General features: G+C 40.8%; 1 protein-coding gene and 1 pseudogene across 3 annotated transcripts in view; both read left to right on the top strand.

The window, feature by feature from the left end:
* FAM120C (family with sequence similarity 120 member C) overlaps positions 1–13,063 on the top strand; it is a 111,694-nt gene that overhangs the window by 52,591 nt on the left and 46,040 nt on the right. For all 3 annotated transcript variants that reach the window (XM_002720026.6, XM_089324764.1, XM_089324765.1), the window contains exons 5-9: positions 1,490–1,589; positions 2,548–2,624; positions 3,068–3,348; positions 4,074–4,353; positions 5,509–5,680. In XM_002720026.6, coding sequence (XP_002720072.3) covers positions 1,490–1,589; positions 2,548–2,624; positions 3,068–3,348; positions 4,074–4,353; positions 5,509–5,680 — 910 coding nt within the window. The remainder of the gene's footprint in view (positions 1–1,489; positions 1,590–2,547; positions 2,625–3,067; positions 3,349–4,073; positions 4,354–5,508; positions 5,681–13,063) is intronic.
* Positions 6,442–12,492, top strand: LOC127484859 (cytochrome c oxidase subunit FA4 pseudogene; annotated as a pseudogene).

Here is a 13,063-nt window from a genome sequence, read left to right as displayed (position 1 = left end):
ATTGGGGAGTGAACCATCGGATGGAAGACCTCTCTCTCTCTGCCTCTCCTCTCTCTGTAACTCTGACTTTCAAATAAATACATAAATCTTTAAAAACAAACAAAAAACCCCAAAACCACAAAATTACTTAGATAGGTTAGTTTAATATGATAAAATCAAGACACAAAATTAGACATAGGTGTAATAAAATAGAACGGCTATACTTCAACAACAAAAAGTTCATTTAAAAGAATACTGTAAGGGGCCAGTGCTGTGGCATAGTGGGTAAAGCCACTGCCTGCAGTGCTGGCATCCCATATAGGCGCTGGTTTGAGTCCCAGCTGCTCCACTTCTGATCCAGCTCTCTGATATGACCTGGGAAAGCAGTAGAAGATGGCCCAAGTCCTTGTGGCCCTGCACCCATGTGGGAGACCTAGAAGAAGCTCGTGGCTCCTGGCTTCGGATTGGCTCAGCTCCAACTGTTGCAGCCATTTGGGGAGTGAACCAGAGAATGGAAGACCTTTCTCTCTCTCTGCCTCTGCCTTTCAAATAAATAAATAAATCTTTAAAAAAAATACTGTAAGGAAGCACAACAAAATATCTTTGGATAGTGGTACAATATAATTTTTCCTGCTAATCCCTAGGGTTTTTTTTAATGATCATGTGATCATTATAGATAGCAGAAAATGTAAGTAAACTTCATTTTATCTAAGAAATTTATTATTGGGGCTGAAATTGTGGTGTAATGGGTTAATCCACAGCCTGCAATGCTGGCATCTCATGTGGGTGCCTGCTTGAGTCCCAGATGCTCCACTTCTGATCCAGGTCCTTGCTGGTGCACCTGGGAGGGCAGCAGAAGATGGCCTGAATGCTTGGACCCTTGCATCCACATGGGAGACCCGGATGAGGCTCTGGGCTCCTGGCTTTGGCCTTTGCCCAGCCCTGTCTGTTGTGGCCATTTAAAGAGTGAGCCAGTGGATGGAAGATCTCAATCTCTCTCTGTCTCTCTCTTTCTCTCTCTCTTTAAAAAAGAGAAATTTATTATTATTTATTTCAGAGGCAGAGAGAGAAGGAAAGAAAGAGAACTGCTTCACTCCTCAATTGCCTATAGTGGCTGGGACTGGGCTGGGGCTGGAGCCAGGAGCTAGGAACTCAATCAGGTGTTCCACATAGGTGATAGGAACCTAAGTACTTGAGCTGTCATCATTGCCTCCCAGGATTTGCATTGGCAGGAAGCTGGAGTCAAGAACCAGAGCCAGGAATTGAACCCCGGGCACTCCACTATAGGACACAGAGATCTGAACTGCTAGGCTCAATGCCAACTGGCTTTCATTTTATGTCCTATAATACTGTCTCCTATCTGTTTTTTCTGCAAAGTGGAAATTCATTCTCTTGTGTTTTTAAAACTATTTGATTTCTGCTACTGTTTTGACTCCCAGATTATAAGTTATATGAAACAGACACTCTCGTATTGTTTCTGCTTCTGAAAGTCTGATGTTCTATCATGCAGTCCAGGACAGAAGATAAAATAGAACGATTCAAGAAAGCAGTTGAGTACTATTCAGTCACAACCAAACTCTCTTCGCTGCCAGTGGCTCCCTCATTTCTAGGTAAGGCTTCCATTTGACCCAAAACTATTTTGTTTACAGGGGAAACTGAGTTGGTCTCTCAGGAACTCTGGGGCCAGAATGGAATCATTTGTTTGTATTGTGCCCTCCTGTTTGACAGGCATTCTTCTTTTGATTTCCATGTCATAAGAGTTACAACATAAGAAATGTTAGTGAAATGAGCCGGTCCCCAAAAGGCAAATACCATATGTTCTCCCTGCTCTGTGGTAACTAATGGAGTACCTAAAATATAATGTATAGGTATGAAATTGACACTTTGAGATGCCATGATTTTTAACAGCCCTTGTCTTGTCTGTTGAGGAACAGTATTTATTTTCTCTTTATACTATTTGTTGAACTCTTTACTTACTGCAGGGTTAATCTCATGAGTATAAAGTTAACTGACAATAGATTTTTGTAAAACATAAGAATGGGAATAGGAGAGGGAGGAGGAAGAAGGGTGGGATCATGTGTGGGCAGGAAGGGAGGGTGGGAAGTATCACTATGTTCCTAAATCTGTGTATATGAAACGCATGAAATCTGTATACCTTAAATTAAAAAAAGAAAAGGAAAGGTTCGTGATTTCTCAAATTTATAGATGGGATATAGTTGCTATTTCCTTAGCTTGTCCTCCTGCTCGTGCTAACCCCCCATTCTTGCCTGACATATGTAAAATAGCTCTGTCTTTGGGAACTGAGTTAGAATTCTACCTTGGCTGCTTGCCAGCTGTGTCACCTTGGCAACTCACACTTGTATAAAATGTGGCTCATGACACTTACTTTATAGGGTTGTTATCAGCTGAAATAATTTACATTAAGTTCTCGGCATGGCACATAGTAGCTATTCAATGAATCATAAATTTATATATGAATAACTGTTCATGTGATAGTGGGTTAGCAGAATGTAGCATGCTAAAATTATTAGGATTGAATGAAGTATAGGTCTTTTCTCTTACCTTCAGGCTTTCGGAATAATCGACTTGGAAATCCTCCCCTTCCACGAAATCAAATGGGCACCATTTCTGCGGGAAAGCCAATGGTAAGTATCCTCTAGAAGGTCTGAGAGCATTCGTTCACATTACTCAGATTGCTTCCCAATTTTTATAATCTTGAGTTAAGGAGTGAGGTTGATTCAGTGTTGTCGGACCTCCAAGGCTGCATAAGCCTATGTCACATTCTTAACTTGAGGCTGGCAGACTGTGTAAAGATAGCATCCAAACCAGTAACCACTAGGACATTGTAGAGACAGATGAACTAATGTCAGAAAATGGTTCTAGGACACCTGGGCAGGTTCATTATCCAGCTTCTGGTAGAATCTGTTCATACATCTCTATTGAAATTATTCCTCACTCCTCTCAGGAGGCACTTTGTATCTCAACAATCCCTGCTACTGGCATCATCTACTATGTCGCAAACTCTGAGGGACGCATCTTGGAGCCTAGTAAAATGTTAAATAGTTTTTGTGTCTGTTTTGTCCTTTAGTTTTCTCACCAAGTGCCCCAGAAAATGAAATATCCACCACCATTCCCAATGGGACCCAACTCATCTCTTCTCTTGTCTCCCCATGCTTTGGGGGACTCACATGCTTTCTCTGAGGATCCCGTGCTGCAGGACAGCCCCTTTGCCAATTGGGCTGTCTCTTATGACTCCTCTGCATCTCAGTTTCCCAATTACCTGACTTCCAAAGCTTCACCTCCTTTGGGACCAGACTCTTCCCACTCCTCTTCCTCTGATGGTGATGAGCCAAATGGAGGCAGCTCTGAGTAAGTATGAGTATAGACTCCATGGGAAAAGACTTTTGAGGCATCTGTGTTATTTGTTGCAAACTTGGCCAGAGATGTGGGAGAGTGTGCATTGTTGTATTTCCACTTAAGAAAGCAAAATGGAAAACCTTCCTTTTGGCTTACTCACTTCATGCTCATCGGAGCCGGTGTGTGTAGTAATTTTCAGACATCCGGGCCACTGAGGCAAGAGGCAGCAAAATGGGTAGTTAGGGAAGCCCTGCTAATGGACAAACTGGATATCGTGGCTGTCACTTCTTAATTTGTGGCAGAGGTAGATTAGGTAGATTGAATATTTTAAAAAAGAGTTTATAGAGTTGAGTAGTTAATTTTGTTGTTTAATAAGTAAGACTGCATTCTGAGGATTGAAATAGTAGTATTTTGTACTAGTGTGTTTCTTCTTAGATTACTAGTGCTCTAAGCATATTTTGCCTGGGACACACAATTGCCTTGAGGTTGCAATTGTAACTATTTTTCTTAGAACATTAGCAGCCTCTAAGCCTGGCCTCTTAGAAGGTGGAAAGGACTCCGTGTGATGTGCGTGAAGCCCTGAGGGCAGTAAGAGGGAAGATTTCAGGTGGAGTGCTTAACTCAGCGTCCTGACCTGCAGAGCCGTTGTGTGATTCCTTGGGATTAGAATGGGCATCTTGAGTTTAAATCTGTCAACCTCCCTTTTATCTCTGTACTGTCTTTCTGCGTTTTTATAGTCACATCACAGAAGCACTTCAGCTTCAGCAGCAGCCTGGATGGACAGATCCCAATGGTGACAGAGAGTCTTGGGTACAGCCCGTTGATGCTGGAGTTTCAGAAGGCAGCCTAGGTGATGGTGAACCCCACATCCCATCTCTGCTGTCTATGTCCACGAGGAACCACATGGACATCACCATTCCACCCTTACCTCCAGTAGCACCAGAAGTCTTGCGGGTTGCTGAACACAGACATCGCAGGGGTCTTATGTACCCCTATATCTACCACATCCTCACTAAGGTGAGACCACACAGCAGCATCCACCTCCTGCATCTTAATGCTGTACTTCATGCTTTCTAGGACCATAGGTAACCAGAGAAAATGCACATCGTTGGTATCTGAAGGGAGATAAACAAAGACCAAGTGTGCTGGTTGATGTGAAACCACCAGGAGATGGGACTGTACAGTAAATTAGGCCCCTACAAGACAAGAACCATGCATAGTTTTTAAAATGTTATTTTTATCTACTTGAAAGATAGAGATTTTTCACCCACTGGTTCATTCCCCAGATGCTAGCAACAGCCATGGCTGGGCCAAGACTGAAACCAGGAGCCTGGACCTACATCTGGGTCTCCCCTGTGCGTGGCAAGGGCGCAAACACTTGGACCTTCTTCCTCTGCTTCCCCAGGCTCATTAGCAGGGAGCTGGATTGCAAGTGGAATAGCTGGGACTCAAACTGTCACTCTGATATGGGATGCATGTGTCCCAAGTGGCTCCTGGCTTTGGCTTGGCCCAGCCCCAACTGTTGCAGCCATTTGGTTAGTAAACCAGCATATGGAAGATATCTCTTTTTGTTTCCCCCTCTCTCTGTAATCCTGCCTTTAAAATAAATAAGTAAATTTTTAAAAAATGAAATATAGCTTTTTGTTAAAAAATATTTATTTTTTATTTATTTGAGAGGTAGAGTTATAGACAGAGAGAGGGAGAGACAGAGAGAAAGGTCCTCCATCCACTGGTTCTCTCCCCCAAATGGCCATAATGGCTGGAGGGGAGCCAATCTGAAGCTAGGAGCCAGGAGCTTCTTCCAGGTCTCCCACATGGGTGCAGGGGCCCAAACACTTGGGCCATCTTCCACTGCCACCCCAAGCACATTAGCAGGGAGCTGGATCAAAAGAGGAGCAGCTGGGACACAAACTGGCGCTCACATGGGATGCCGGCACTGTAGCCGGAGGCTTAGTTTACTATGCTACAATGCCTACCCCAGAATATAGCTTAAAGTTGGCTGTGGTGAGCTGGGTTTCTTACAGCTTCTTTTCATTTGAAATTCTGTCTGAATACAAACAGAAAATGTAGACAGGTTGCAGAGCCTGCAATTCATTGCTTGTTTTTCTCAGCTCAATTCTAAATCTTGATGTGGCTGATTTTCTTCTTTTCCCTTTACTATTCTCTCATTAGGGTGAGATTAAGATCCCTGTATGTATTGAGGATGAGTGTAACATGGAGTTACCTCCAGCTGCTCTCCTGTTCCGATCAGCTCGTCAGTATGTGTATGGAGTCCTTTTTAGTCTGGCGGAGACACAGCGGAAAATGGAACGCCTGGCCATACGGCGGCGACTGCCTGTGGAAAGTAAGTATAGTTCTTGCTTTGACAGTTCTCTCCTTGCTTGACTCGGAGTAGAAATGTTCTGTGCAGATGCATCATCCATTTGGTTGTAGAGCAATCTTTAAGAAAATGCGTCATTACCAGAATACATATTGGTATGAGCAATGCATGAAGTGCAGCCCAACTCTGCAGTTATCAAGCATTCTGAGTGATTTCTACTTAAAAGAATCACACTGGGCTTGGAGAAGGTAGAGGCATATCTGACACAGTTTCTCCTCTGTGAGTTCTTTGTTTTGGGATTTGATCCTGCAAGTAGTTTTAAGCTGCAGAGTGACAAAGTAAAATTAGTTTATTCAAAAGAACACTCTAGATTTCTGCTTCCAGGAAGATGGAGTATATCAGATGTAATTCTACCTATTCTTTCTGCTAAGTAGAACTAAAAGTCCAGGACATTATATATAAAATGAGCACAAGACATTCTGGGAGGTAAAAGAAAAGGCAGACCGGCTGAAGATTTGGGGACCCTAGGTGTGACATGGTAGTACCGGGATGAGTTTCCTGGGTTTTCTTTTTGATTCACATATCCTAGACTGGGTATATGATGAGCTGGCATCCCAGAAATTTCAACAGCTTCCGACAAGAAAAGTCCTCCAAAAAGCCTGCTTTCTCTGGGTGAAGGACCTAAAAGAGTAACCTGACAATACAGAAAAATTTTAGATAATAACCACTGTACTCCAGCCAAATATCATAGAAAAACCTGTGAGCCACTCCCACTCCCACCAGAAATGCCAGAGGAAGAACTTGGACTTCTACCCTTACCAGTCTATGATGAGGTCCCTCAACTTCTCCTCCTGGGGAGGTATCGACAAGTCAGGAGCCAAGACTTGTGCTCACAACTGCCAGTAATTAGACAGTGTTCCACTTCACCTACCAGAATGGTGTCAGAAAAAACCTGCTAAAACATAAGACTTTCTAAAAAAAAGATTTATGTATTTATTTATTTGAAAGTCAGAGTTACAAAGAGAGAGGGAGAGACAGAGAAAGAGATCTTCAATCCACTGATTCACTCCCCAGATGGTCAAAAGGAGCCAGGAGCTTCATCCAGGACTCCCATGTAGATGACAGGAAGTCAAGTCCCTAGGCCATTATCTGCTGCCCCCCCCCCCCCAGGTACATTAGTAGGAATTTAGATCAGAAGCAGAGGAGTCAGAGCTCATACCAGCACTCCAGTATTATATGCAGACATCTCAAGAGGTGACTTAACCCACTATACCACAAGACCTACTGTGTATATATAATTTAATACCTAAAAAATGTACTGAAGAGGATATACAAAGAGATACTCTCAAAAACTGTGTGGATAAATCAAAATGGAATTATAAAATTAGTTCATAGGGCTGGCGCTGTGGCGCAGTAGGTTAACGCCCTGGCCTGAAGCACCGGCATCCCATATGGGCACCAGTTCTAGTCCCAGCTGCTCCTCTTCTGATCTAGCTCTCTGATGTGGCCTGGGATAGCAGTAGAAGATGGCCCAAGTCCTTGGGCCCCTGCACCTGCATGGGAAGACCCGGAGGAAGCTCCTGGCTCCTGGCTTCAGATCGGCGCAGTTCTGGCTGTTGCAGCCAATTGGGGAGTGAACCATTGGATGGAAGACTTCTCTCCCTCTCTCTGCCTCTCCTCTCTCTGTGTAACTCTGACTTTCAAAGTAAAATAAATAAAAATCTTTTTAAAAAATTAGTTCAAGTTTTTCATAGGAAGGGATGAACAAGAAAGCAGGTAAATAAAAAATAGAAAAATTACAATGACAGATTTAAGCCTAATATATCAATGATTCATTAAATGTAAGTAGTATATGCCAATTAAAATGTAGAGATTGGGGTCTGTGTTGTGGCACAGCAGGTTAAACTGTTGCCTGCAATGACAGCATCCCATATGTGCAGGTTCGAGACCAGGCTGCTCCACTTCTGATCCAACTCCCTGCTAATGTGCCTGGGAAAGCAGTAAATGATGGCCCAAGTACTTGGGCCCCTGCCACACACTTGAGAGACTTGGATTAAGTTCCTAGCTTCCACCTTTCCCCTAGCCCAGCCCAAACCATTGCAGGCTTATGGGGAGTAAACCAAGAGTTGAGAGCTCTCACTCTCCCCTCTATGCAAACAATAATTTCAGACATCATATAGAGTATATTCTTAAACCACTGGAATCAAACTAGAAATTAATAGCAGAAAGGTAACAAGAAAATCTGTTAATACTTGGAAAAATAACAAATCATATGTATATAATTTATGAGTCAGTGAGGGAATCTCAAGAGAAAGAAATAAACACATTATTCTGAATGAAAATAAAAATATAGATACTTCTTGACTTAGGATGGTGTTATGTCTCAATACATCCATTATAAATTTAAAATAACATGAATTGAAATGTATTTAATGCACTTACTGAACATCATAGCTTAGCAACACAGTACACTGTAGAATATTTGATGTTTATCTTCATGATCACATGACTGGGAGCTGTGAATCACTGTTGCTGCCCAGAATGAGAAGATAATACTGTATTTTTTTTTAATTTTTGGGTTATAGCCATTCTGATTGGGGTGAGGTGATACCCCATTGTGTTTTTATTTGCATTTACCTAGCGGCTAGTGATCCTGAGCATTTTTTCATGTGTGTGTTGGCCATTTGTATTTCATCATTTGAAAATTGCCTATTCATGTCCTTTGCCCATCTCTTAACTGGATTGTTTGTTTTGTTGTTGTTGAGTTCCTTGAGCTCTTTATAGATCCTGAATATTAATCCTTTATCACTTGTATAGTTTGCAAATATTTTCTCCCATTCTGTTAGTTGCCTCTTCACTTTCCCGAGTGTTTCTTTAGCAGTGCAAAAGCTTCTTAGCTTGATGTAATCCCAGTTGTCTATTTTTGTCTTTATTGCTTGGGCTTCTGGGGTCTTTAACAAGAAGTATTTGCCTATGCCAATGTCTTTCAGAGTTTCCCTGATGTTTTCCTCTTGTAATTTGATGGTATCAGGTCATAAATTTAGATCTTGATCCATTTTGAGTTGATTTTTGTATAAGGTGTGAGGTAGTGGTCTTGTTGCCTTCTTCTATGTGTGTAGATCCAATTTTCCCAGCACCATTTCTTGAAAAGATTTCCTTTCTTCAGGGATTGATTTCAACTCATTTGTCAAAAATCAGTTAGTTGTAGATGTGTGGATTAATTTCTGGGAATTCTTTTTTCTTCCATTGGGTTACATGTTTATTTTGTTGCCAGTACCAGGCTGTTTTATTTATAACTGCCCTGTAATATGTCTTGAAGTCTGATATTATAATGCTTCCAGCTTTGTTCTTATTTAAGATTGCTTTAGCTATTCATGATCTCTTGTTTACGTATGAATTTTAGCATCACTTTTTCTAGATCTGAGAAGAATGTTGTTGGTATTTTGATTGGGATCACATTGATTCTGTAAATTACCTAGGGTAGTATGGAAATTTTGATTATGTTAAATTTTTAAATTTACAAGCATGGAAATTTTTTCCTATTTTTATGTGTCTTCCATTTCTTTCTTTAATGTATTATAATTTTCCTTGTAGAGATGTTTCTCATCCTTGCTTAAATTTATTTCAAGATAGTTAAGGGTTTTTTTTAGCTATTATGAATGATACTGATCTTACAAGTTGTTTCTCAGTGCTGTCATTGTTTGTGTATACATAAGGTGTTGATTTTTGCATGTTGATTTTATATCCTGCAACTTTACCAAACTCTTGCGAGTTCCAGTAGTCTCTTCGTGGGGTCTTTTGGATTCCTTTTTCAAAAAGATATATTTATTTATTTAAAAGGCAGAGTTACAGAGAGTTAGAGACAGAGAGAGAGGGGTCTTGCATCCTCTGGTGCACTCCCCAGATTGCCATACTGGCCGGAGCTACGCTGATCTGAAGCCAGGAGCCAGGAGCTTCCTCCAGGTCTCCTACACGAGTGCAGAGGCCCAAGGACTTGAGCCATATTCTGCTGCTTTCCCAGGCTGTAGCAGAGAGCTGGATTTGAAGAGAAGCAGCTGGGACTCGAACCAGAAACCATATGGGATACTGGCACTGCAGGCAATATCTTTACCTGCTACACCATGATGCCAGCCCCTTGGACTCCTTATATATAAGATCATGTCATCTGCAAACAGGGATAATTTGACTTCCTTCTATCCCTTTGTTGTTGTTGTTGTTGTTGTTGTTGTTGTTTTGTCTAATGGCTCTGGCTAAAATTTTGAGATTGATAACTATATTGAATGGCAATGGTGAAAGTGGGCATCCTTATATGGTTCTGAACCTTAATGGACATATTTCCATTTTTCCCCATTTAATAAGATGCTACCCATGGGTTTGTTATATATTGCCTTAATTGTGTTGAAGAATGTTTCTTCCATACCCAATTTGCTTAAGGTTTTTATCATGAAAGGCTATTGTATTTTATCGAATGCTTTCTCTGCATCTATTAAGATAATCATATGGTTTTATTCTTCAATTTGTTTATGTGATGTATCACATTTATTGATTTGCATATGTGGAACCATCCCTGCATTCAGGGAAAATCCCACTTGGTCCAAGTGAATGATCTTTCTGATGTTGGATTTGATTAGCTAGTATTTTGTTGAGGACTTTTGCATCTATGCTCATCAGGGATGTTGGTCTATAGTTCTCTTTCTTTTTTTGTATCTTTTCTGGGATTAAGAATTAAGGTGATTCTGGCCTCATAGAAGGAGTTTGGCAGGATTCCCTCCCTTTCAGTTGTTTTGAGTAGTTTGAGAAGAATTGTAATTAATTCTTCTTTAAAAATGTGGTAGAATTGAGCAGTGAAGCCATCTGGTCCTGGGCTTTTCTTTGTTGGGAGGGTCTTTATTACTGATTCAGTTTCCATCTTGGTTATTGTTCTGTTTAGGTTTTCTGTGCCTTCATGGCTCAATTTTGGTAGATTGTATGTGTCCAGAAATCTATCCATTTTTTTCTAGATTTTCCAATTTGTTGACATTATAGCTGTTTATAGTGATTCCTGATGATTCTTTTTATTTCTATGGTATCTGTTGTTACATCACCTTTTTCATCTTTCACTTTATTAATTTGAGTCTTCTTGATGGTTTAACCCACTGTGCCACAACACCAGGCCCATTGCCAACTGATTTTTGACAAAGCTATAAAGGTACTTCTTTGGAGGAAGGAGAATTTTTGTTAAATGGTGGTAAATCAACTGGACATCCATAAATAAACAAGAATCATATATCTAGACTAGAATATAAAGTATATAAAGAACTCTCAAAAGCAAACATTTTAAAAAAAATGTTTGTAATGTATTTTTGAAAGAGTTACAGAGAGAGAGGGAGGGAGGGAGAGAGAGAGAGAGAGAGAGAGAGCGAGCATATGCGAGAGAGCGATCTTCCATCTGCTGGTTCACTCTCCAAATTGCCTCAGTGGCTGAGGTTAGGCCAAGTCAGAGTCAGGGGCCCCATCTGAGTTTCCCACATGGGTACAAGGGTTCAAGGACTTGGGCTATCTTCTGCTTTCCAAGGTACATGAACTGGGAGCTGGATAGGAAGTGGAACATCCGGGTCTCAAACTGGCACCCATATATTATACTGGCATCACAGGCAGTGGCTTAATGCATTATGCCACAACACTGACCCAGAAAAGTAAACATTTTTTTAGAAAAATCAGTATAATTTAGATAATTGGCAAAAGACAATACAATAGATTTTTCACTGAAAAAGATGTGAAAAAAGGGATGGGTGTTTGGTGCTGCAGTAAGATGCTGCTTGGGATGCCTGCATCCCATATTTGAGTGCTTGGCTTCTAGTCCTGGCTCCTCTGTGGATTGCAGCTTCCTATTAATGCTCATCCCAGGAGACAGCAAGTAATGGCTCAAGTACTTGGGTTTCTGCCACTCTCATGGGAGAATTGAATTCTCAGCTTCTGTCTTTGGGCTGACCCAGCCTCTGTAATTGTGGACATTGGGGAGTGAATCTGCAGATGGAAGATCAAAATCAATTAATCTCTCTCTCTCTCTCTCTCTCTCTCTCTCTCTCTCTCTGTGCTTTTTCTAATAAATATAAATAAATACATTATAAAGAGATGTGAAAATATATTTAACACTATTATTCATCAGAGAAATACAAATTGAAACCACAATGGGGTGACTTTGGGTGTCTCAACAACCTTGGTACAGGGATTGCCCAAGCCCAGACCTAACAGATTTGTTTTCTCATTTCGGATTGGAGGCTTCTGCTCTGAACATTCTCCACCAGATCCTCAGTAAGGCCAAGAAGCATCGAAGCTTGATCCCCCTCATGGTATTTGTTGGAGCCAGAGGTACTAGAGCAGTATTATATTTCTAGAGAAATAGAAAGTTGTATGAGCAGTGTTGTATGTTATGCATCTGACACTGCAATCCAGATGTCATTGGGGATAGAAAGAACACCTTGTAGAACAAAGTGGGTCCCAGTGATCAATACAAGTTCTATTCAATAAATGTGGATTACAACAAACTGAAGAATGAAGGTCCAGATTTTTAAATTACATGTTTCACCATAAAATTGCTTAGAATGGAAGTACTCCAGGCGCCATCCATGCAACTTTCTACTTTACTAGGAAATATTTCCTCTCTAAATACTCGAAATCTTGGTGATTTTTTGAAGTCTCTTACACTGATTAATAAATATATGAAACTTAGAAAAAATGTAAAATGAAGTATCATTACATATCTTTCAGTATGGCTAAGATAATGATAAAATCACATGCCAAAGAAGATGTAGAAAACTGGATCACTCACAAAATTTGGTAGGAATACAAAATGATACCACTACCTGGGGAGATAATTCATCAGTCCCTTCCAGTAGTAAAAAATCAACTTATCATACAACCCAGCACTTAGCTGGGTGGGTATTTATTCCAGAGAAATTAAGACTTATTTTTCATGCAGGAGCTTGTTCACAAAGCACTTTTATTAATAGCCCAAGCTAGAAACAACACAGATATTCTTTAAAGGGTGAATGGTTAAACTGTGTTATGTTTTCATACCATGGAATACGAATCAGGAAAAAGGAATGAACTGTTGATTAAACAACAGGAATGACCCACGAGGGCATTATGCTGAGTGAAAATGTCAATCTGAAAAGGTCAAATATTGTATGATTCTGGTTGTGTAACATTCTCAAAATGGCAAATGGGAGAGATGGAGAACCGATTATTATTGCCATGAGTCAGAGATGGTGCTGGAAAGCACTGGGTGTGGCTGTAAAGGGGCAGCATAGTGTGGCTACGGAATAGTCCTGTAGCTTGATTACCGTGATGGTCACATGAATCTACAAATATAGAACTACACACACACACACACACATATTGTCCCAGTGTCAGTTTCTTGGCTTT

The sequence above is a fragment of the Oryctolagus cuniculus genome, chromosome X (genome assembly GCF_051225735.1).
Source record: "Oryctolagus cuniculus isolate XC-2025 breed Fujian yellow rabbit chromosome X, ASM5122573v1, whole genome shotgun sequence".
In the NCBI taxonomy this organism is placed as follows: Eukaryota; Metazoa; Chordata; class Mammalia; order Lagomorpha; family Leporidae; genus Oryctolagus; species Oryctolagus cuniculus.
The sequence above is the reverse complement of the archived record's forward strand: the minus strand, read 5'-3'. Positions and strand labels throughout refer to the sequence as shown.